Source organism: Sminthopsis crassicaudata, chromosome 6 (genome assembly GCF_048593235.1).
Source record: "Sminthopsis crassicaudata isolate SCR6 chromosome 6, ASM4859323v1, whole genome shotgun sequence".
NCBI classification, from domain to species: domain Eukaryota; kingdom Metazoa; phylum Chordata; class Mammalia; order Dasyuromorphia; family Dasyuridae; genus Sminthopsis; species Sminthopsis crassicaudata.
Window position 1 is genome coordinate 39,215,929 of NC_133622.1, and position 26,153 is coordinate 39,242,081.

General features: G+C 40.1%; 1 protein-coding gene across 3 annotated transcripts in view; it reads right to left on the bottom strand.

Annotated features, from left to right (window-relative positions):
• LNX1 (ligand of numb-protein X 1) overlaps nt 1-26,153 on the bottom strand; it is a 197,952-nt gene that overhangs the window by 9,775 nt on the left and 162,024 nt on the right. For all 3 annotated transcript variants that reach the window (XM_074276403.1, XM_074276402.1, XM_074276404.1), the window contains 5 exons: nt 25,690-25,842; nt 23,379-23,581; nt 21,527-21,898; nt 8,117-8,251; nt 767-944 (listed from right to left, as the gene is read on the bottom strand). In XM_074276403.1, the coding sequence (XP_074132504.1) occupies nt 767-944; nt 8,117-8,251; nt 21,527-21,898; nt 23,379-23,581; nt 25,690-25,842 (1,041 nt within the window). The remainder of the gene's footprint in view (nt 1-766; nt 945-8,116; nt 8,252-21,526; nt 21,899-23,378; nt 23,582-25,689; nt 25,843-26,153) is intronic.

Here is a 26,153-nt window from a genome sequence, read left to right on the forward strand (position 1 = left end):
GGACTGATGTGAGGATCTAATGAGAAATTAATGGTAAGGCACTTAGTCCAGTGCCAGGCACATGGAAGTGCTACATAAATATTAGTTATTATTGTTGTTATTGAAATACTAGGCATCTGGATGGCCCAGTGGATAGAGAGTGGGTCTGGAGTCAGGAAGACTTCTTCAAATCTGACCTCACATACTTCATGGTTGTGTGGCCTTGAACAAGAAACCTAATTTTTTTTTTTTGGCATCACTTTCCTCAACTTTAAAATTGAAATAATAATAGTACCTACCTCCCATAAATGAAATAATTTTCATAAAGTGACTGGCACAAGGCCTGGCACATAGTAGGTACTATATAAATGCTAGCTTTTGATTGGTTGTTGTGTCCATCATTATTACTACTATTATAATTTCCACTGAGGATCCAAACGTGAAATTTAACCAAAACAACTTGGTGTTAATTCTTACAGCTTCTGCTGATTCCTGCGTTTGTTGTGGGGTTCTAGCAAAGGAGATCAGAACCTTGTAAGAGCAAAAGGATGGCACTCTTTGCATACAACTGTGGGTGGGGAACATAATGGAGACATAGAAAGGGGAAGCTTGGTTAGCCTGTGAGCCCAACTCAATTAATCTGGTGGTCAGTGTGGTGACAGTTTACACCAGCAAATAGCTTTTATCTTCTTATCGGGTGAAAGGCAACAAGGCACAGCAGAAGCCTGATGCCTCCTAGCTCCCTGTAAGTGACTTAGCAGTGGCTTGGGTCTCCTGAGTTTTTTACCTGTTTTTATCTGTCCATCTCTGTTTATGACTCCTCCAGGTTCAACGCTGGTGACGTAGACAGGCAAGTCCCATTCTCTGTGGGATGCTCCCCCTGCAACAGTCATACCCAGTGATTCTGTGTAGTCTTTTCGAACACTGACCACCTTCTCATGACAGGTAACAGCATGGAGGAGAGTCTGTAAGGATAAATGGTGAAAAGCAAGTAACTCAAGCATGACTCACCTATTTATAAGGGTTATATATACATACATACATATATATGTGTATATATATTTATTTATTTATTTATTTATAATTTATTAAAATTGTCCCAACAGTGTGTCATTGTAGTATGGCAGCAAGAGTTCTGAACAGAGACGCAGCTCTGCCCCTAAAAGCATTCGATTTTTGTGAGCCTCTGTTTCATCATTTGTAAGATACTTAATATGTACCTCAACATAAGATCTTTGGGAAAATGAAAATATATAATGTATTTAATGAGTTTAAATTGAGATATATAAACTGTGTTTCCTATGATTATTAATTAGGTGAAAGAAATGGATAGTAATTCTTTTTTTTTTTTTTAATTTAACATTTTCCAAATTTTCTCCCTCCCTTCCCCCTAAGAAGACAGTCACACAAAACTTATTTCCATTTTGGACTAGATAATCTCCAAAGGCTTTCTAGCCTTATGAACCTAAGATGTGTAATTCCCAAACCAGCAAACATCTAAGAATGACAATAGTACTGTTAAGATAATGAATGTATACTACTCGGTAATGAAATAAGCCATTATATTTAATAAATAATACCCCTCAGTTTTAGGCTGCTTTCATCAAGGAGTTCAGAGATATGGTCTGTCTCATCAATCTTCACAAACCCTTTAAGTATTAGGAAAAGGTTGTTCTAATCCTTGGAGTAACCATGAAGAAACAAAGAGCTTAACTGGTTTGTTTGTCTCTGTCAGGGACAACTTCCATTAACTTTTAAAAATTTAAAGCTTCCCAGAATTTCAGAGACAACTTCTCTAATTATTTAGGCTGACTCAGAGGGAATTTTTTTTTTCATTTGAAAAAAGAACCAACAAAAATGGTGGGAGGAACTGACCAGACTTCCTTGGAGGAAGATCAGAACACAAAGTGAACCAAGAGTTATAAATTTCTCAAATGACTCATTTATCACTTAGAGTAAGTGAATTAACATTTTAAAAAGTGTCTACCCCCAGCGAATTGGAAGGCTGATGTTTTCAACCACATCCCACCCCACCAAAGACAACATATTTTTATTGTCAGTCATCGTGCTTAGCTTCTGGATACTTTGCAAGAAAATTATTTGTTACAGATATTCTAATAGCAACTCCATTGTTATTTCTATTCTCAAAGTAGATTCATAGAGACACCTACCATCCCAGAAACCTGTCAGCAAAATTCGCAAGATGAGAATCTGGCTGTCAGCAAAATCTGAATCAGGAGATCTAAGTTCAAATGCAGACTTTGCACCTTCTACCTCTGCAATCTTAAGTCACAAAACTTCTCTGAACTCGAACTCTTTGTTTTTCAGATGAGAAAATTAGACTAATTCAATCCACAGACATCTCTTCCCAGAAGTTTCTTTGGTATGTCAAACTCATCACATTCAAATGGGACTTCCATTTCTCCCAAAGCCTCTAAATTTCTTCCAGACTCCTTTCTTGCATTAAGACCCCACTATCCTTCCCATTACCCAAGCTCGCCACCTTGGAGGGCATCATCTTTGACTCTTTTTCTCCTGCACACTCATCCCTAATTAATTGTCAGTCTAGTTGATTTTATTTCCACAAAATCTCCTTGCATCTATTCTCATGTCTCTGCTTACATAGCTATTCTCTTGCCTTATGTCTTCCCTAGTTCTCACCTGAGCAATGACAACACCTCCCTAATCGGTCATCCTGTCTCTAACCCACCTGCCATCCAATTGATATTCCTAATGCTCAAGTCTTCCCTACTCAGGAAACTTCAGTGGTTCCTATTGCTTCTAGGACAAGATACAAAAATCTTTGTTAGGCTTAAAATGCGTCCAACCTATTGTTCCACACTTACTTCAGATTCCTTCCTCAGGACTCAAAACTACATTCTGTTCAGTCTGACCTGCTTGAGGTTCCCTACACAAGACATCTCCTCTCCTCCCACTGTGCCTTTGACGGGCTGTGCCCTACACCTGGTATTCACTCCTCTGCTTCACACAATCCCTAGCTTCCTTCAAGGTTCAATGCAGGTATCGTCTCATATGGGATAAAAAGCTCATAAGGACTATATACAATGAGTTCTTCTTGAGAAGTAGAAGAAAGAGTAAGCCATTTCCAAGGCACTGTTTAATGCCTTTTGATATACTTTTCATTTTACTTTTCCCCCCTCAATTACAAACAATTTTTAACATTTTGATATACTTTTCTAAATAAATATTCTTTTGCAATTAATTTGAAGGCCTTCGTAATGAATATATTTCAGGGCTTTTTTAGCTCATATGATGGTACCAAAATTGATTATTAGGCTGCTGTTGGAAAAACCCAATAGGTTGTTGCTTACTTTTGTCCACAGTGAGCTTTCGGAACAAAACACAAAACCAACTTTCTTACTAGTATAAGTATAGTTTTGCCCAAGAGTAAAAATATGGATTAGACCAATATTTTCCAAATTAATTTCCGTTGTACATTTTGAGCCTTAAGATATATTGCCAAAAACGCAGAAAACCTGAGGAACAGAGAAGGAGAAGGGCAGAAAAAAATTTAAGTATGTTAAAGGAAATTAAATATTTCCATACCAGAACTTTCCACACCTAATATGTATTTTTGATATATCTATGTAATTTCTTTTTTAACATTTAAGCAGGAAAAATAATATTAGCATTTTTCTTTTAGAACCCTAAATTATGTACCAGATTGATGTTCATAACCATATCTGGTCCCTGTTGCTATTTGAGAATTCTGTTCTACCTTTACTTACTCTATAGCAATTATTTTCAATCTTTTTCTCATCTCTTCTCTGCACCCCAATAACTCTACCTTCCTCTTCATTCCAACATTTATACCAAATGATCTTGCCTCCTACTTTACTGAAAAAGCTGAATCTATCAGACTATCAACTATAAATTCCCTCCTGTCTCTACTCTTCAAAATTTCTCAGCATGACTCATTCTGTACTCCTCCCTTCTGATTATGGAAAACATATCTTTACTTCTTACTAAATGTTGCCTCTAACAGCTTCAAACCTGTTCCCTGTCATTACTATTGATCAAAAGTCACCCTCTCTCTTTTTTGTATCTTCAGCATCTCACTTTGCACTAGGCTCATATCTTCTCAATTACTCCCTACCCTCCCAAAAAAGCCTTCCCTGGAGCTCTTCCTCTCATCTAGCAGCTATTGTTTCTGTCTTCTCCCCCTTCACTGCTAAACTTCTTGAAAAAGTTGTCTATAGTACTTCTATTCCTCAGTCTTCACTCCCTAGTCCTCCCTTTGCAATATGCTGCCTCCCTGCCATTCTGTACACACTATTTGGAAGTCAACAATGACTAAATCCAATGTTTGTTTTTTTTCTTTCTCTAGAAATCCTAATTCTTGACCTTGAAGAGTCCCTTCTATTAGATCCTTTCTTCTCACTTAGTTTCAGAGACAACACATGGTCCTGATTCTCCACCTATTCCTTCTACAACCCCGTTCTCTTGATAGAGAAGACCTTCCTCTCTCTCAACATTATTTCTTTTGACAAACTCAGACTCTCCCTTGGCTACAACTCCCATTATCATGTAAATGACTCCCAAAGTCATATCTTCAGTCCTGATCTCTCTGGGGCTCCAGACCCTTATCTCTGATTGCCTATACAACTTCTCTCCCTGGAATACCAGCAATACTTCAAACTAAACAAACAAGTAAAAAACTGTTCTTATTTTCTTTCTCCCTAAACCGAATCTTCCTTCTAATTTTGCTGCTTCTGTAGCACAAACTTTCGCGTAATCTCCCATTTTCCAAACCTTGGAATTATCAAAATTTAATTAGTTTCCAAATTCTTTTGCTTCTATTTCCTTTTACTGTTCCCACCACAGAAGACATCCTCATTGTTTTTTGTATGGATCTCCACACAGATTTTCCTGAGTCCATGGTCTCCCTTGGAAATAATACAGCATTTTATTTTGCAATAACTGTCTAGGAATTATGAAACAGTGTGCATCATGGATTCCTGGTTTTATTGTTTGCATGCAGCGTGGCATAAATATTATTTTACTTATTAATTTGGTATCAATGTAGATTACATAAGGAAAACAGTAAAGACTGTAATTATTATTTTTATTGTTGATTACTTAGGGATTAATGTGGATTAAGCAAGAAAACTGAAGATTTTGTAATACATTATTGCAGGAATTATATGTATATGTGTGTGTTTGTGTATGTATATATATGTATGTATGTATGTATATTATAAAAATTTAGGACCTGCCAAACACCTACCAAAGATCTTTCATGAACTGACAGATGACAAATCCCCTTACTACAAATATTGACCTGAAGAACTGAATAAAAACAACAACTAAAACCTGTAACAGAACTAAATTGAATCACATCAGAATCCATCAGAAACATTGATTCATTAAAAATTAAGAATAATGGTTTGAATAGAAATCATCATCCCAAATAATCATAATCTTCAAATCACAGGAAACAAAAAGCTTTCAAAATGTATCCCCGTTTTCCTGTCTGCCCTTAGAATTGTACTGAGGAACTTTTCAGTGAGTCTCAGAAGATAAACGCATCCTAATCCATTTTTTTCAGCTGAAAAAAAAACAAAAAAACAAAATCATCGCTTTTTGCATTGTGTCAAAGAATTAGAAACTGAGAGGGTGCCTATCAATTGGGAAATGAACAAGCTGTGACATATGAATTCAATGGAATACTGCTATGCTGTAAGAAATGATGCAAGAGATAGTTTTACAAAACCTGAAAAAATTTATGTCAACTGATGCAAAATGAAGAGAGCAGAATCAGATCAATCTACATAGTAAGAGCAATGTTATAACTAACAATGGTAACTCTGATCAACACACTGACCTACCATAATTCCAAAAGTTTCATGATAAAACATGCTATCCACCTCCAGATAGGAAACAGATTGAATCCAAGAACAGATTGAACCATATTTTTTCCCCTCTTTTTTTCTTGGGGGGGGGGGGGGAAGGAACATGGTTAATGTAAAAAAATTGTTTTGCAAGACTAAATATCTGTGATATGTTTTGTTTTTCTTGTTTTCTCATTGGGTGGGAAAAGAAGTAGAAGGAGAGAGAATTTGGAACAAAAAAGAAATAGAAGAAAAAACTGTTCTCTTAAAAGTTATTTTGTCTATCTTTGTAAAAATAGATAGAACATTTGACTATAAAGGATTAATACTGGGATAGTAATGTGGCTCAGGACTGTTTTTATCTGAACCCCATTGAAAAAGATAATAGCTTATGTTGGGATAGCACCTCAAGGTCTGTGAAAAGCTAAACATATAATTATCTCATTTCATTATCAGAGACACGGGAGAACCTGGAGCAAATTCCACCTCTGAGGCGTACTAGCTAAGTGACTTTGGCAAGACAACTCAGTTTTTCTGATTCTCAGTTTCTTGGCCTGTAAAATAGGCATGATAATACCCATAGTACCTTCTCTTCACAGGGTTGCTATGAGATCCAATAAGAAAATATTCTAAGTGTCCCAAAAAGCATCTTTATGCTACAGAACCGTTTAGAACTCTTTAGCTGGTGGTGTCTGTTTCTCAGCTTCTTTTTCCTTCCCTCTCCCTATTCTCTCTCCTCCCATCCCTTCCCTATCAAGGTTTATATGACTCCACGAGACCAATGAACTGCCCTGTTGTTTTTGCTGGGCCTTTTTCATTCCTTTGTAGAGGTGAATAGAAATAGAAATATAGAAAATCGGAGCTGGAGATGAAGCTGAAAAGGTGAGTGATCAGAGAGCCAGATGCTTCTTAGTTTCATTCTGGATATAATTCTGTATCTTTTGCCAAGGAGGGGACTGCATCTGTGACTGATAGAGGGAATTTCCCATTGGAGAAAATGAGAGGTTAACTGAGTGGCCAGAGACACAACCATATGTGTCAGGAGCAGACCTTGAAGTCAGATTGTTCTGGCTCATAAACTAGCTTCCTATCTGCTCTAGCAGGCTGCCTTTCTTCTGTACCTCCATCCATCCATCCATCCACCCACACAGACACCCACATCTTCCATCACCTAAGCTTGTGGAAACCTCCCTCTCCCTTGAAGACGCCACCTCTCTGCCCCCTTGCAAGGCCATTTCTGAATCACTCCCAGCCTGACTCCTGGCAGCCCCTGGCCTCCCCCTTGCTCCCCACTTCCTCTTTCAGATTCTATCCCTCTCACACAGCAGTCCCTTTAAAACTCCCTCTCACACTTCCAGATCCTCTCCCTCTCATTCTGGATGACTCTCCTCTTCCCTCTTCAGGACCAGCTCACAGTCACCTCCTCTGTCTCAGTCCTGTCCCTTCTTTTCCAATCCCTCAGCATCTATGACCTCATCTACAGTCTGCCTCAGTCTCGCAGACCATCAGGCAACAGACAATGAACCAGGACTGGGCAGAGAAGCAGTCTGTCCCAGACTCTCCCCCTCAATCCCCTTTTCCTCAGCTCTTGCTCAAGGCGGAAAATTCCTTCTTAGGGCTCTGGTTTCACAGAACTCTACTTTGTTAGCAGAGGGAGTTCTAAGGAGGAAATGGGGAAGGGACATGGCCAGTCAAGCCATTAGCAAATGACAGTGATAGAAATAGTCACAGACCAAAGTACAAGCTGTACCTACTGAATCACCCCAGCTCATCCCCTTAAGAAACAAACGTCAGGCCTGTCATTATGCTAAGCTTCAGCCAGACTGAGAACTTCCTAAACCCGAATCCAGTCAGACTTCTTGCTTTATGTTAGAGTCCTTCCTTCCTCTCTCTCCCTTTCTCTGTCTCTCTCCTTTCCCCCCACTTTGTCTCTGTCTCTCTCTCCTTCTCATCAATCTAGAAGAATTTTTACAAGGGAGCCTTGCACTTAATTGTCTGATGGGAAAGCAGATTTGTCTATAATATATCTATAATATCTGACACTCATTTTCGTCACTCATCTTCCCCTTTTCCTACACTGGATATAAAATACCATATGAATACAGAAACACGGATTTGGGGGTTCGTTTTGTTTTGTTTTTACATTTATAACATAAATCCAGCAGTGACCTTCCTGAGGATGATATCCAGAGGCGATACCTCGAGATTTTAAAATGATAAGGCAGCAAAACAGTCCCCATTTCTGTAGCCTACACAGCCAGGGAGGGTCAAGTCCTTAGTCGTACCTTGTGAGCATTCCTCCTCTCGCTGTGACGTAAAGGGGGGCTGCCATTCGCGTTCCAGCCTCCCTCCTGCAAGATGTCAGGCCCCTGCTGTCGGGTCTGCCTGGACACAACGAAGTGAACCCGTCTTTCACTGGCCTGTGTGATAAGACACAAAGACATAAATGTAAATCCCGCTATTAGCCTGAATAAATCCCATACCAGAGGATGGATTACAGGATTACAGAATGTTAGCATTGGAAGGGACTTTGGAGATCCTCTTGGCCCCACTCCTTGATTTCACAGATGAAAAATGGAGACCCAAAGAATTTGAGGGAGCTTTGCACGACGTCTCCCAATTTCCTAGTGCCACAATCAGAACCAGAGCCTATTTTCAACTGCCGACCAGGGCTCTTTCTTCTACAGAATCAGCCACTCCCATAAGACTGGCGTTCAAGAATCTCTCTGTTCTTAAAAATGGGTCATCTAGAAAATGTTAGTGTTACCAGCATCAATAAATACATCTTTTTTCAATCTTTGTTCCAAAGAGCTCAGAGTACTTTAATCATAGGCACATTTTCACTCATTGCCTTAGCAACAATATTTCAGAGCATCTTACTCGGTACTATGTACTATATATATTATCTATCAAAACGAAAAAGGAAAAATGGGGGATGGAAGATCAGTAAAAAAAGAAAAAATGAGATTATCTCATTGTATCCCCAGAATAATTTAAATTTCTAGTAGGAGAAATAAAAGTAGGCACACCTTGATAATTCAAAAAAGTAATCCAAAATAATAATAATTATTATTATACATATAACACTTAAAGTTAATAAGGAACATTTTAGATATAAATATAGATATATAGAGAGAGTAATTTGAGTCTCACATCAATTCTGTGGGATAAAGCTTTTTACATATTATTATACTGAATATACACATGAAGAAAACAGAAGGTAGTAAAAATTTTAACCGACTCATGTCACCCAACTAATAACTGTTACAAATAGAATTTGAACCCAGGGCTTTCTGACTCCAACTGCAGAATTCTATGCACTATGATATGCAGAAGACCCGAAACGATCTAAAGGTGCACAGTGAAAATTTTGGAGAATTGTTTCTAAAAGGATATGAAATGTTAGGATTAGACCCATAAAAAAAATTCTTGCATTTTAAATAAGATGCTAGTCTTATATTATATAAACCATTATTAATAGCTAGCATTTGCATTATACATTAAGGTTTACAAGGTGCATTATAAATTTTATTTCAATTGAACTTCACAACCCTGAAAGGCAGGTGCTGTTGTTATCCTTACTTTTACAGATGAGGAAATTGAGGCAAAAAAGCTGACTTACTCAGGGCCATCCAACTAGTGTTTAGGGCATGATTTTGTCCTATCTGCCATGCAATCTACATTATCTCATTTGATTCCCACAACCACCCTTGGATATAGGTCAGACAAGTAGGATTATCCCCATTTTATAGATAAGAAAAGAGATTAAGCCAGCTGAGCTCACTGAGCTAATTAATGAGGCCCCAGATTAGAATCTCTCTTGAATTTTTATGTTACAGTAAATACATATATCTATGCACACATATATGTGTGTGTATATATATATATACACATATGTACACACATACATATACAATATATTCTGCTACAATATACTGCAGTAGACTAGAAATGGGGGGGGGGGGGGAACAAACAAGGTTGCAGCATGAAGGATACAGAATAAGAATATCCAAAATATAAAAATTCCTGAGAAAGGTCTAGTATCTTTGCTTCTAAAAACATTTCATGAATAGCCTTAAAACTATCTAAGGAAAAGGTTAGAGTTTTGTTGTATTCTTATCCATACATTATTCCATTCAGTGAACATCCAATTTTTTTCTAACCTATCCAATTTTATTGTACTCTATTGTGCTTTCCTTACCCCCCCCCCCCCACACAAAACCAGCATCCTGCTGTTGTTCTTTGGATCATGCACTGTTGTGATTTTTCAAAGCTTGTGATGTTCCTTGGTTCACAACCACATAATACCAAAAGAATTTTGATTTTAAGATGGGTTTGTGATGCAAGGACAGAGAATGGATGTGTTCTAGGGAACCCCCAGATGGACTCTGACATCTTTTCCACACCTTTCACCTTTGAAAAGTTGCCTAGGTCTTTAAGAAGTTAAGTGACTTGTCCAGCATAGCAAGGCCAGTATGTGTAAGAGAATGAACTTGAAGCTTTGAGACTTTGAGAATGGCTCTCCAGCCTCATCTATGTCAAACCTGCTGGAGATCATTGAAGTACTGCGTAATTTCCCAAATGTAATCCAACTCCCCACATCCACCAAAGGCATCGTCTAAAGCAACAATCCAACTTGTGAAGCAGCGTTGGAACTTCATTCTTTTGGTTCCAAATCCAGCTCAATGCACGAGGGTACAGTCCAGCGGATTCACCGCCCAAAATGGTTGATGTTTTACCAGATATGATAGATTCCCCTCACACACCCAGATACTCTGGAATAGAAGTCCCTTTACAGGAAGATCTGATGTGCATTTTTTATTAGGTGGCTGGTGTGAGCCGAGAATTTAACGTTGCAAGTAAGGATTTCCACGTACATGGAGAGCAATAATTTATTAGGGATGCCTTCTTGCCAATAACTTAATGCTAGACATAGCACATGAAAATCCAGTGAGAAGTCTGAGCCTGAAAATGTGAATTGAATAACTGCTGCAGACTGCTCCTTGGCATGTGGGCTTTGTCTGGCCACTTGATGTGATGTATGAGCCTAAAATGCTCTTGATCCTTTATGAGGTGATTAGATCTGGTGTCCTCTTCTCTTCCAAAACTAACTCAACACGAAACACAGGCCCAGAGAGGGAAGGCACGCCAACATGAAGCCTGAAGTTTCCCAAAGAGAGACCAACTCCCGCTCCTCAGTTCAAGATTCATCCCTAAGGTTTTCCCCAACTTATCTCGGGAAAGTTTGTTGTTTTTTTCTTTCAGAGAGTATGGAAGATAACCTCATTAGGATAATTAATGTCAGCAGTACAAAGAAACGGACATAGTTATTACAAAATACTTTTCCAAGAAGTGCATTTAGCTTGCTAAAGTCATAGATCTCTGTGTCAGGTTTCTCAATTCCTGCTTCCTGGACGAGCTATTTATGTAGTACTTTGAACCTGACTTGAACATCTTTGCTTTATATCCGATGAGAAATACCAGGGGAAGAAAAGGCAGCGACTCCTCGGATCAGCAGAGATTATTGGGCTTTTTATACAAGAGAATCCTCTGAATTCACAGGCTCTATTTATCTTCAGGCCCCGTGGTGCTTCCAGTTGCAATGCATCAGAAGGTGGAATTCTTCGCTTTTATAATGTTCTGGTTAATAATCAGCTAGATGGTGCAGTGGGTAGAGTGCCTAGTCTGGAGTCAAGATCTGAAATCAAATCTGGTCTCAGCTATTAACGAGCAGTGTGACCCTGGACAAGCCATTTAACTCTCTTTGCCTCAGTTTCCTTATCTGAAAAATGATCTGAAGATGGCAAACCACTCCAAAAAACCCTAAATGGGTCACAAAGAATCAGCTAGAACTGAACAGCAGCAGCAAATTTTGCAAACCATATAGCATCATATTAGAGACATGGGTTATGATCGCTAACTACCAGAAAGCCAATATATTGGAGCACTTGGCACAAGGGATTGTTTCCTTCCACTCGTCAGGGTGCAAGAGCTGCTGGTTGTTGACAGTCTTCTTCACTTCCCACATGTGCCATGGGAATGGATGACTAAAGGGGAAAAACTCAGAGAACTTGTCAATAACAGGAATTACTAATCATGGAAGTCTGCCTAGGAGGCAAAAGGATACCAAGTATTTCCATGTGATTTTGCTCCGCTAAAGCCCTCCTCAGATGCTTGTCATGGTGTGGAAGTGACCCGGGGCGTGTGAGACCAGTGTTTATGCAAGCTGTGATAGGGCCAAAGACATGATGACCTGGTACAGCAGAAAGAGCTTTGAATTTGGAGTCAGGAGACCTAGATTTGAAGGCCTTCTCCACTGATGGTCTTCCTACCTAGGCAAGTAACTTAATCTACGTGGGTCTGAAAAAAGAGAAGGGACTGGATAACTTCCAAAGTCCCGCCCAGCTTTCAATTTATAATCCTATAATCCTACCCAGTGGAAAGAGCCCAAGGCTAGTCAGCTGAGGACTGATCTAGCCAGATGTGGACAGGTTTGGCATCTCTGTGAGAAAGCCATAAGGTAATGGAGTTTTTGGCCACAGCATCTCATGAACTAGCTCAAAGGCTTTAAGTCTTTATGTCTTTAAGTTGTTTATGGTATTGTGACAGTTATATCTTATTGATATGGGTACCCTGGCAGCAGGGCTGCAACCTGCAATCCTACAGGGAATGACCTTGTGAATAAAATCACTGATTTTAAAAAGTTTTTCGAGGGCAGAGTAAATTTCAAGCTCTCCCAGATTACTCCCATAAATAGAACAAATTTGCACTTTAGGGCAAATATAGACTGGAGAAAAATCAAGAAGACTTGGGGTAGAGCCTGGTACAACCCAAGAAGATCTGAACCAAGATCCCAGGTCAGGGATTAACCCTTATGAAGTGCAAACACCTCTGGGCTAGCTCCTAGGAAAATCAAGTGGGGACTCCTGGGTTAGGCTGGAGTCTCAGCAGCAACCACAGAGATTTTCACCTTCCAGACTGTTTGTAGAATCAGGGTCTGAGCTCAGGAAAACTGAGGGTTCTCTGCTGACTGGGAACACCAGGCCCAGCTGTACTGCTGAGATGCATCCCTGTGCAAGAAGGAACCATCACCTATTTAATGCAGAAATAGTGGGGTATGGGGAACTTCTGGCTGTGGGCACTTGCAGAAGGGTGGATTTCATGGTCTGGAGTTCCTGGTCAGAGAGGAGAGCTGAAGGGTAACCTGAGGCACCATTCCCCCATCCCATAACTAAAGGTGCTTATAGTAATACTTCTGATTAAAAATAAAAAACCAGCAAAGAAGAAAGAACCCCGCCAATGAAACATATTATGGGAACAGGAAAGATTGGGATTCATCTTCAGAGGAGGAGCCCGAAGGAAAAAACTTCCACCCCAGAGAGTAATACGAAATGGCTCCCTGCCCAGAGAGAATTTACAGAAGAACTCAGAAAATAATTTAAAAATCAAATGAGAGACATTGAGGAAAAACTAAAGAAAAAAATTAAAACCATCCAAGAAAAACAAGAAGTTTATTTTTTTAAAAAAGTTAACTAGAAAAAGATAGTCTCAAAGATGAAAATAATACTTTGAAAATTAGAATTGGGCAGGGTAAGCCACCAAAGCTATGAGAGACCAAGAAATAACAAAACAGGGGGCAGCTAGGTGGCGCAGTGGGTAGAGCACCAGCCTTGAATTCAGGAGGACCCAAGTTCAAATCTGATCTCAGACACTTAACACTTCCTAGCTGTGTGACCCTGGGCAAGTCACTTAACCCCAGCCTCAGGGGGAAAAAAAAATAACAAAACAGATTATAAAGAATGAAAAAATAGAACAGAATATGAAACATAAGAAAAATGAGAGATCTAGAGAATAGATCAAGAAGAGAAAATATAAGAATAATTGGACTGCCAGAAAGTTCTGACCAAGAAGAGAATCTTGATACAATAATGCAGAAAATAATCCAAGAAAATTGCCCTGGAATAATAGAACATGAGGGGAAAGTAGAAATAGGGGGAAAAAATACACCCATCACCACCTTAAAGAGATCCTGTATGGAAAATATACAGGAATATTATTGCCAAATTTTGAAACCTCCAAATCAAAGAGAAAATTTTGCAAGAAACAAGAAAAAAAAATTGAAATATGCTGAAGCTAGAATTGTACAAGACTTATCAACAGCTACAATAAAAGATTGCAGGTCCTCGAATCATATCTATCAACAGTCAAAAGAACTAGGCCTGTGACCAAAAATATCAAATCCAGCAAAATTTTCTATGATACTGAATGAGAAAAAAAGGACATTCAATGAACTTGCAGATTTTCAGTACTTTCTATCAACCAAACCTAAACTTAACAGGAAATTTACTATATAAGAGCCACTATGAAAGATCAATACACACACACACACACACACACACACACACACACACACACACACACACATATATATGATTCACATCAACAACCGGGTAGTTCAAAAGAAAAATTGGCAGAGTTAAGGGAAAGATAACAATCATGTTTTACAAATGAGGTGCAGAGGAGGAATAGACAGAGGCATTAGAGAGGGGAGGAGGGCTTCTAATTCTGAAAATCTACTCGAATCAGGAATGGGTTCAATAGTTAATACTGCATATAGACCATGAAGGGTATATAGCACTTTCCAAAATCTATAATATACTTTCTTGATCTGGTAATTTGTTGTTATATATTTTTAATCCTCCCTGATGTTTTGCTGGGTACATAACAATGTTTTCTTTTGTTTTGCTTTTTTTTATTTTTATTTTATTTTAATTTTTTTTGAGGCTGGGGTTAAGTGACTTGCCCAGGGTCACACAGGTAGGAAGTGTTAAGTGTCTGAGCTCAGGTCCTCCTGAATCCAGGGCTGGTACTCTATCCACTGCGCCCTAGCTGCTCCTTGTTTTGCATTTCTTTTCTATTTTCCTTTTTTTCTAACTCTGTTTTTTTTTTTTTTTTCAAATAGAAAAAATAAAAAGGAAAAAGTATCTGTAAAAACAAAAAAAGTAAGTTTTTCTTCACCTTTGTTGAATCATAGATTCCTTTGGGAGGTTTGGGGAGCCTATGGACCCCTCTTTGGAATAATGTTTTTGAATGAATAAAATGAATTACAATTACATAAAATGCAAAACTTTTTTTTTTTTAAGTTCAAGATCCTTCATATTAAGAATCACTGTTGCAAAGAGAAGGAATATGTAGAAATTTCATCAACTGGAATTCCAAAGTTACATCATTTTAATTCAGGTTTCTTCTCCTGTGAATCTTGACTTTCCCAAGTCAGATAATGAAACTAATTCTACTTCCCACTCCAACTTCCATCTCCTTTACACTCTTGTGTTCAAAGAAGTAGATTCTATCTCAGTTCCAACACTTCCAATTTCTAGTAAAGCACTTCATAAACCTGATCATTTTCCACAAATGTGAGCTATCCTGTTTTTTTGTTAATAACACATTAAGGTCAAAATCAATAACCTACAGAGCTATGTGTTAGAAAGTAACCTCCTTTTTGACTGTGAGACTTGGCCATGTTTCGAATAATGCCTCTCAAGGATCACAGCCATTTGGCATTTTCCTTTTCATTTACCATCCAAAACATTTAGCCCTCCAGAGAAGCCAAATGTTATTGTGTCCAATACAGCAGCATGGATTTGGAAGACTGTCAATTAGCTGTTTGATAACGCCAACTGATGGTGGCTTGTCCAAGTCACTCTGAATGAAAGGGATAACAGAGAAAAATTCAAAATATAAGTCAAGTGGGCAAGGGAAAGATCCGCATCTTTCACAAAACTTAGGGTCAACCTCTCATTGTTTGGGGATAGCCACATGGGTATAAAGGAATATAGACATTGCAAGGACATGAAAAAAGATGGAGAAAACCTGGAAGAATTTCATCTGAAAAAAATATTGGTGTTTTCTAGATATACATAGTTCATTAGAAAACTCTGTGTAAACTACCCCAGTACAAGATAAAACTTTTGAGGGTAAGACCTATTTTTCACAAGGCCTTTTTATCTCCAGAACATAGCAGGTGCTTAATAAATGCTTATTGGTTTTAACTGAAAAACTTATAAGCTAGAATAGAAAGACCTCAAAAATTCTCTAGTTCAAGCCCCTCATTTTTACAGATTAGGAAATTAAAGCCCAAAAAAGAGGGTCTTCAAGAAAAGCTGTGCCTGAAAAGACTTAGAAAGTATATACATCTACAAAATACTTAATTTTGTCATCTACATTGCTGAATCTTTCATTAGGTAAGTCTGAATTTGCTTTCAAAATAGTGTTGCAGCATAGTATTTTCACTTTTTTTGTTGTTTGCATTTTGTTTTCTTTCTCATTTTTTTTCCTTTTTGATCTGATTTTTCTTGTGCAGCATAATTGCAGAAATATGTATAGAAATATTGCACATGTTTAACATATATTGTATTGCTTGCTGAATAGGGGAGGAGGTGGGAGGAAGAGAGGGAAAAAAAATTTGAAACACAAGGTTTCCCTAGGGTGAATGTTGACAATTACTCACGCATATGTTTTTAAAATAAAAAGTTTTAATTAAAAAAATAACACTCCCCCCATACCCCACTGGGAGAATCAGGAAAACTTTTGTTAAATCTAATCTCTGATAACCAGCTGTATCACTATGGGCGAGTCATTTAACTAATCTCTAGCTGCTTTTAGACATCTCAAATTGGATATCCAATAGGTATCTTAAATTCTAAGTGTTGTCTCTCCTATTAGACTTTAAGCTTCTGGAGAGACCTTTTTTTGTTTCAGGGTTTTGTGTGTGTGTGTGTGTGTGTGTGTGTGTGTCCCCAGGACTTATCATTGTGCCTACAACACCACTGGTGCTTAATAAATGCTTGTTGACTTTGGGGAAAAAAAAGATATCTTAAATTCAACATATCTAAAACATGGCTCTCCCACTGAACTTCCCACCCACAAAATCTTCCCTGTGATTGTGGAGGGTCACACCATCCCTTCATTCCCTCCATCAAGAGCCACCTTCCACTCCCCCCTGCCCATGCCCTGGATCCAAGCTGTTACCAAGGCTTGCCGAATTCACCTTTGCAGCAGTCTTTTCCTCCTGATACTGCTACCTCTCTAATAAGGCCCTTATCACCTCACCCATGGACTATTTCAGTAGCCCACTGTAGGGTCTTCCTGCTTCAAGTCTCACCCCACCCTAAACCACCTTAAACTTTTTCCACTCAAAACCCCTTTTTTGCCCAAGAAATTTTTATGAAACTCCAGATATACAGATACATAAAATAGGTATAAAAATGAAACATTTACTGATAATAACTCAAAATTTTGTGACCCCCAATTTGGTTACACAACCTCATGATGGGAACAAGACCCACAATTTACAAAGTTTTTCTCTAAATAGGATTCTATTTAGCCACTAACGTCTTTTTCTTTAAGTTCAGTTTTGACCATAACCCCCACACCCCTCACTCAATAAACTCCAATGGCTCGCTATCCCCTCCAGGATCAAATACAAAAATCTTCTGACATTCAAAACCTTTCCTATCCTGACTCCCTCCTTCCTTCCAGTCATCTTGCACCCCACATCCTCTTGGATCTAATGACACTAGATTGCTGGCTGCTCCACGGAGGAGATCCTCTGTCTCTTGGCTTTGAGTATTTTTTCTGGCTGTCTCCCATCCTGAAATGGTCTCCCTCTTCCTCTTTGCCTAGTGGCTTCTCTGGCTAAGCCCCAACGAAAATCTTCTTCAAGAAGCCTTCCTTAACCACTCTTAATTCCAGTGCCTTTTCTCTGTTAATTATTTCCAATTTAGACTCAGTACAAACTAATTACTGTCTGGAATCTCTCATTAGGTTAGTCACTGTAGCTTAATTTTGCTTTTGTTTCCAAAACTGTTACAAAGAAGGGTTGGATGACAGGGAAACCATTATAATGTTCAACAATTCATTGTTTACTAGAAACTTTCTAATAAAAAATTTCCAATTTATCTTGCATACAGCTTGCTTTGTGTATATTTATTTACATGGAACGAATGTGGGCATCTCAAACACTGGTACTGTCCCACAGGTGCTGAACATAGGCCAAATGCATGCAAATACTCTTGGAAAAGAAAGATTAGATTGTAAGCTGCCTGAAGACTAACATTTTTTGTTTTAACCCCTGACCCTTAACAGAGTGCTTGACACAAGTTCAAAATATGTCAAGTGTTTATTTATGGCTATAAACTCTAAGAACCTCTGAGAAACTCTCCAAGGCTATCAGTGACAGCTGAGTCTCTGCTCCGTCTTGGTGGAGGGGGTTTCCACACTGATGAAATTCTGAGTCCAGTCCAAAATACTTTAGTGACAGAATTTCACAATGAGAATGATTCTCACCACATCCATTCTCATCCTTGGATGTAGGTGATTAGATAATGTATTTTTATTAAGAAATCAGTGCCCACTAACACCCCAAAGTTCAATCCATCGAGCTCTCTGCTGGATTAATCTTAGGACCCAAGTTTATATAGTGGTTCTGCTACTTACTAGAAGACCGTCAGTCAGACTTTGGGGACTTCAGCTCCTCATCTGGAAAAGGAAGCACTTGGAGTAAATGACCTCAAAGTTTCCTCAAAATTAATATGAGACTAGGACCTTCAACTCCTTCTCTCCCTTATTTTTGATACATCTTCTTCAGGTATAATCCTGCAGATTTCAGCAGGAGCCTTCGTTTTCAAAATTATTAAAAATCTGACACTGACAGGAAAGCATAATGATATCAGAGGTGTGAAGGAAATGACTTTCACCTAACTTGGAACTCTTGTTCTCCCATGCCGGGACTCTGCCTCTTGGTCCAACATAGGAGTCTGGCAAATTGAGGGCTGCTGAGGTTAAGACCCAACATATATTAAGGTCTGTTCAATTCAAAACATTGGTGGCTTCTTCTGTAATAATTCTTCCCCGAAATCATGAGGAAAGAACCAGAGGGCATGGAACCTTAAGAGAACACATGACCAAAAGGACATGGCGTCTGGGAATCCTTCCCTTAGGCTGTGACTCATGGAGTACACACTTCGGGCCACGGATGGCTGAGGATTGGTGGCAAATCTGACCATCTCCCCCACCTCCACCCTGGTCTGGTGTGTGTTACAAGAATCACAGAAATATCCACATTTTAGAATTAACATGGCTTAGCTGGCTGGGTTTTTTCCAACAGTGTTTCATTTTTTCCCATTTATTCTCCAACCAGCTTTTTGGTGGGATCTTCCCCCAGCCCACTCTTCTTCTGCTTATAAAGCAAACTGGTTTTGTTTAGTAAGCAAAAGGAAATGTTTTCAGAAATTCCCAGTGTTAGGCAAGATTTCATTTCATAAATTACCCTCCTTGGAATAGAGTTGTTTTTTCTTTGTTTTTTTTGCCTCTCTTAATAAGAGGAAAAATCCTGAATTCAATTAAGATCTTTTCAACTGACACAGATAGCGAGTTGTCTCAGCAAACTCAGTGGTCTGAGTTTTATATTTGGGATTGTTTTTTATTTTCTCAAAAAACTTAAAATGCACTGGATGCCATACAGATGAAGCTGAAAGACCTAAAACAGATTGCAACAACAAAAGAGATAGTTTGTGGTCCTGTGTCTATGTTAATAATCTCCCTCCGTGTGACCCTAACATAAAGAAAACCAGAGCGGCTTCCTCCTTCTCCATGAGTACTTTCATGCATTTGGCCTACGTTAGGCCCCTGTGGAACGGTACCAGCTTTGAGATGCCCATACTCATCGCATGCAAATGGGGCTTAATTTCAAAGTTGTTTAGCCAGCTGTGTTAAAGGCTTTCCAAGGAGCCTTCAAAGCCTTGGGGCCTCAGAGAAGGAGGGAAAAGCCAAAGACCGCCATGAGGACAAATGGTGTTTAAAAGGGGATTCACGGCTGATCCTCTTGGCAAGGGGCTTCGTGAGGAATCCCCACAGGGCAGGGCTGACACGAGACAGCTTCATCACTGCCTGCTAAACCATTTGCCATCAGAAAAGGAACAATCCTGGCTTTGCTCGGGGTTTGTCCCGCAGTATGAGGGTCTGCACAGAGCGGGTGAGAATTGTATCGTGACAGCGGAAGAGGAGCACTAGCTCAGGTTGGCTTCTCCTGAGGGAAGAGTGCGTCATGGAACCTCCCTGCTCCTCCACTAGATTTCCCCATCACTAAAATTGAACTATCAGTATACATCCTTTAGTTCCCCTGAATACGAGTCAGAGGAGTAGCATCAACACTGCAGAAAAGAGCAGGAGTCCAAGGCTCCTACAAATATAATTATATTTAAATGTAAAATTAGAGGGAAACATTCCTTCAGGGCAGGGCACTGCTCTCTTAATAAATAATGACCAATTACCGACAATCCTATCAGGCTCTTCTGTGATTTTATGAACCAAGATACTACTAAATACAATTTAAAATCCAAGCCCCCAGATTGGATTTTCTTTAAGGGAATGCTTTTGTACAATATATAATAGTTTATATAATTATGATTATACATAATTATCCTATATAATAATTATAAAAATTAACGTAACATTTATATAATAGTACCAACAAGAAAGGGTAGATTTAACAAAGAGGTAGAAATGGCAAATATCAACATCCCTCACTGTGTCTCAGCCATACTCCATCCCACATAAACTCAAGGACATGGATTCTGAGCCAACATGAGGTCTGGGATTTGCGTGATGAAGCAAACAATTGTCTCAATGCTCCTCTGGGCATCCTGGTGTGGGTGGGGTAGGAACAGAGGAGAGGAGGGGAGACATATGTGAGAGGCTCCCAGCTGCTCCAGGAGAGGCTCAAACAAAGGGAACCTAAGAATTTAGTGCTATTCTGAAGTAGTCTCGGCCCCTAGCATCCTAAAAGGGGCTGCAGGAGGGTTTTCTTGCTCCAGACATTTCAGGAATGGGCTGGAATACCTGGGGATCCTGGAACATACAGGTGTCTGTGAGATGTTATCCGTGGCACAGAAGTGCCAGGACTCAACTGTGTGAAGATGTCTTGTGATCCACTGCCAGGAGCTACTATGGCATTGCAGCAGGCCGTAGTGGGCAGACAGCAAGCGTGGGAGTCAAGAAAGCTTGGGTTCAAGCCCTTCCCCTGAGCATCCTCATTGGCTCTGGGCAAGTTTTATAAGCTGTCAGTCTCAAATCAACTTTCTGACACCATTAATTTCAGAACAGGCGCCAGTCTGCCTCGGTAGAGGGAGAATCCTTATCAGGAGTTGTCTGAGCCAGTGAAATCACAGGCCCAGGTCAAAACAATAACAATAGTAATAAGAAGTCACTTCCCTTTTTACAGCACTTTATAATTGGCAAAACACTCCTCTCACAGCTTCCCTGGGAGGAAAGCGTTCAGATGTTATTATCCTTATCTCACAGGTGAGCCAGCTGAGTTTCTGAGAAGTGATTTGCCCACGATACACAGCTGACGTTAGGCGCAGGATTGGAAACCGGATCGGAGCACTCTTTTTAGGACAAATACCACCTGACACTCATTTTCATTGGTTCCATTCATTTAGTGATTTTGTTCATTGATTATTATTGGGCAATTTCCAGCATTCACATGAGCATCAATCACAGCAACACTACGAGGGCAAAACCTGTATGTGCGCTAGGCCAGCAACCTTTTGTCCTAGTTATGGAAGGGTATTGATGACAGGTTTCAAAGGGACCGAGAAGGCTTGGGGAGTGATGGGGCCACTGGGACTCACCTGGATCAGCTGGGCCGCCCTTTCCGGGCTGCCATACCGAAGGTCGTGTCCATTGATGGCTATCACCCGGTCGTTCTCCTCCAGCTGGCCATGCCGGTCAGCGACCCCGCCGTCCAGCAAGTTGAAAATGAACACCCCGGGTTCGTCCACCTTGCGCACTAGTTTGATCCCGAGCTGTTCTTCTGGGCTGCTTTTGTTCAGGATCACGTGAAAACTGTCGTTGCGGGGGCTCTGAGCCTCCAGGGCCAACCCGGGGGTCCGGCTGCGGTATCTCTGCTCCCGCAGGACGGTCAGCCGGAGCACCGGGCAAGGCTGTTTCAGGAGGCTGAGGGCGTAGTTGTGAGGCACGCTGCTGATGTCCATGCCGTTGACCTAACGGGGAGGGAACAAGAATCAGAGGGGGACGACAAGAGTGCAGCGTGGTGTCCTGTTCTAAACCAGGACCGAACGGTCCCAGATGGGCTTGGGCATCCACGGGTCCCACTTCCATCCTACACACGATGTCCATGCTTTCTTTTCATCCCAGATCCCGTTATACTTATCTCAGATTCATAGGAAAAAAAACCATTGTGGCAGCTGAGACTTCCTCATTTGTGTCTCTACCTCCAGAGCCTATCCTTAGTGGTGTCCAACTCCGTGACCCCATTTGGGGTTTTCATGGCAAAGACACTGGAATCATTTGCCATTTCCTTCCCTAAGTCCTTTTACAGGTAAGGAAGCTGAGGCAAACTCGCCCAAAATCAGCCAGCCAGGAAGTGTCTGTATTTATTACTCTCCACTCATTATACCGCCTAGCTACCTGGAGTTTAGTTTCTACTTATTTCAGTGAAACTCTTTGCCGCTTCTGAAGAAACGGGACAGTCTTCCTTCCTCCCCGATTTTCCCTTTTTTTCACTCACAGAGAAATCTGTGCAGCATTTAAGTCAAACTGAAGTAAAGAAGAACTTCCATCCATACATATTCCGTGCAATATTAGAGCATTTGGAAATGCCATTTAAAGAGGCTGAAAGTACGCCCATCCCAGTAGTACAACAATAACGCTCGACAGGGCTTTCTGGTTTGAATTACTCTTTTCCAAACAGTCCCTGGCTGAGAGGTTGCACCCCTGAAAGTTCCCCATGACTCTGGAAGAAAACAATTTCACAGCAGCTCTGTAGCTCAATTCTCCCGAGGTTGAAACCGTGACAAAGGAGAAACAAGTGGTCTGGATTTCCCTAATAGTGGTGAGATCTCTTTTTCTGGTAGCTATTCATTAGAGGAACCTTGGAACCAGATTATAAATCAATTCCACCCAATGTGTGTATCCTCAGGGAACATCTTCTGGATCCCCAGCAAACAAAGCGGAGGGAATGGGGATGGGGGAGAGGGAGGGCGTTTAGTCAAGCACAGTCACCCCCTACCCCTCTGCCCAATCTCAGACAGAGGAGAAGAAGAAAACAGGGTGAGATTGGCTCTAGTTAGCTACTCTGCCATCCAGTCTATGAAGAATCAGCCTGGCTTATTAAAAAGCACAAGGAACCTTTCTGTCTCCAAACTCTAGCCAAGAAGCTCCACATTTGTGGCATGGTACTCAAAGGAACGACTTCATCTTGTTTTCTCTGGTTCTAGGGAAGGAGAAATGCTTGGGATAGGAGACAATTTCTGACTTCTGCTCTGTCTCTGGAATTCAGTGCTTCTGTGGCTCTATCATAGACACACAGAAAGAAAATCAGAGGAGGAAAATTAAAATGTAGGGAGAGGGACAAGGATATACACGTAGAGGAACCATGTACCAGATGGATTCACATAGCTGTATAGAAATACCCAGGAAATAAGTGCATTAATTGAACTCTGCAGCCATAGATTCCTGTACCTTTAATATCATGTCCCCTGGTAGCAATCTTCCATCTCTGGCAATCACTCCATCTCGATAAATATGCTGGATAATTATATGGACCAAGGGAGTTTCACTGCCTCCCACCACCCTGATAGCCAGGCTTTCGTTAGGATCCACCCGGGTGATCTTGATGCTGGTGACTTCCCCATCTGGGATCAGGTGATACAATCTGGGGAAAACTAAGACACAAAAAGAAAGACAAAAGGGCTTACTGAATGGTGATCACTCATCTTTGTTGGAATAGTTTTAATTCCAAGGCTCCCAAACCAATTAAAAATGCTTTATTTCTTGGTTACTAAAAAAAGTGGGAGCAGTCTGCTTGGTTTTTTTTTTTGCCCTCAGATCTATCTCATACATTTCTTTCTTATACTTCTAGATTTAGGGCTATAACAAGTATTTCTCCTCTCTAACAATGAATAACAACATAATAACTTATATATTTATAGTACATTTCATCTGATCCTAACAAAGTCTTTGAGGTCAATGCTATTATAATTCCCATTTTATAGAGGAGAAAACTGAAGGAGACAGGGTCAAGTGACTTGTCCTGGGTCACACAGTTAGTGTCTGAAACTAGATTTGAGCTCATGAAGATGAATCTTCCTGACTCCAAGCCCAGCACTCTATATACTACAGTACCACCAAGTTGCCCAGTTTTTTTTTTTTTAATAATAGCTTTCTTATTATCAAAATACCTGGAAAGATAGTTTTCAACATTCACCCTTGCAAACCTTGAATTCCAAATTTTTCTATCTTCCTTCCCCCAACCCCTTCTCCTAGACAGCAAGTAATTTTTATATATTATATACATGCAATTCTTCTATGAATATTTCCACATTTATCATGCACAAGAAAAATCAGATCAAAAGAGAAAAAGGAAAAGAGAGAAAAAAACAAGCAAACAATGACAACAACATAAAAGGTGATCCGCATTCAGTCCCCATAATCCTCTTTCTGGATGCAGATGGCTCTCTCCATCACAAGTCTATTGGAATTGCTGCCCTAATTTCTTAAGAGATTATAACGTGTGAATTATAATAGCTAAGAATGGATCTTTATAGATGTATATACACGCATGTGTGGGTAATGGACACACATACATGCATGGAGAGGGAAAACCTTTAGGAGTGGGGTAGAATGTGAGGGTGGGCAGCAGCAGCTCTGAATTTGAGCCTTCCTGATTCCCAGTCTCACACTCTTACCATCACTCACCTAACTGCTTCCATTCAAAGTCCTCCAAACGCTAGGGTCCCATACTTGTGAATACCCACAGACAGCACCAAATGGCCTGCTACTGTTAAAGCCAGGAAAGACTCTTCAGGTTAAATGGCGCTGACTTCTATTTCCAAGGCAGAGCTACCGTGAAGCTACTTCAAGTCTCCCAGGTTCAGAAAGGACAGACTGGGCAGCCTCCTGGAGCTGGTTTAAGCACCTAGGACACTGAGTCCTATTGAAAGGAGAAGCTATGGCTGCCTCTGCCCGGGAAGGCTTGACTAATTATGTCAATTGGAAAGGTCACAACAATGGATCCAGGGGCTTTGTAACCCACTCCTCTGTCTGTCACTATTTCCAAAACCCATGACCTTAATCCATTTTCTATAATAGGATAACAAGCGGACTGCTCTCTGGGGAAAATCTAGAGAAGAGCTAAGTTCCTTAAAGTTAGTAACCATTTACCATGCAGTTACTTGAAAAAATCTGGACTCAAACTGAGTGTCTGATCCAATTGAATTAGTTCTTGTAGGGAAACATTAGGCACATTACTGAACTTCTTCCTCAGTTTCTTTATTTGGTGTAAAACTTAGGCAATTTAAACTTAAATCTTTTAGTCACGATGAAGATGAAAAGCAATATATTCAATGTTTTTATTTACACACACACAGACACACGCACTTTTTTATTGTTCTTGCAAAACCCGCTTGAGAAATTTTCTATTTGTCAGTTTGGATAAGGAAAGTTGACAAGATGATGGCTATAAGCCACTATTATTATTCTTGGGTAGCTGGGGCAGCTGGAGTCAGGAAGAGTCATCTTCCTCAGTTCAAATCTGGCCTTAGTCACTTCCTAGCTGTGTAACTCCAGGCAAGTCACTTATCCCTGTTTGCCTCAGTTTCCTCCTCTGTAAAATGAGCTGCAGAAAGAAATGGCAAACCCCTCTAATATCTTTGCCAAGAAAACTCCAGATGGGGTCACTGAAAAACGACTGAACAAAATTATTATTCTTATTACATAATTCGTCCCAAGTCCCCACCCAAATCCAACTGGGAATTTAAGTGAACATACTTACCTTCCGTGGCAATGGCATTCTCAGGACTTTCTCTTGGTTGGTCAGCTTGGTTGGCCATTGCACTTCCACTTTTTGTCCTCCGAAGGACACTCAGAGCTCTGTTTATTTTTTTAAAAGACCTGCTTCTGACGGTGGACCGTTCAAAGTGCTGGGCTGTTGTAGGAGAAAAGAGACACTCAGGAAAGCTGGAAAAGCCACCAGTTGCACTCAAACAGTGATCGTGGCACAATTGTAATCCCCCATTCAGTGCTTCAGCTTCTCATGGCAGCTAAGGGAGAGGAATTTCTTCATAGAAGGCTGTTCTATGGTTAAACTCCAGAGTTCTCCTCATATCCCTGATTAATTAATTAATGGTCCTTGAAAAGATAATGCAATCCATATGGCTTTGGATTTGTAAGTGGAAGACCCAAGTTCAAATCATCCACTCACCCTCACTTTTCTCATCATAAAATGAAGTCCCTTTC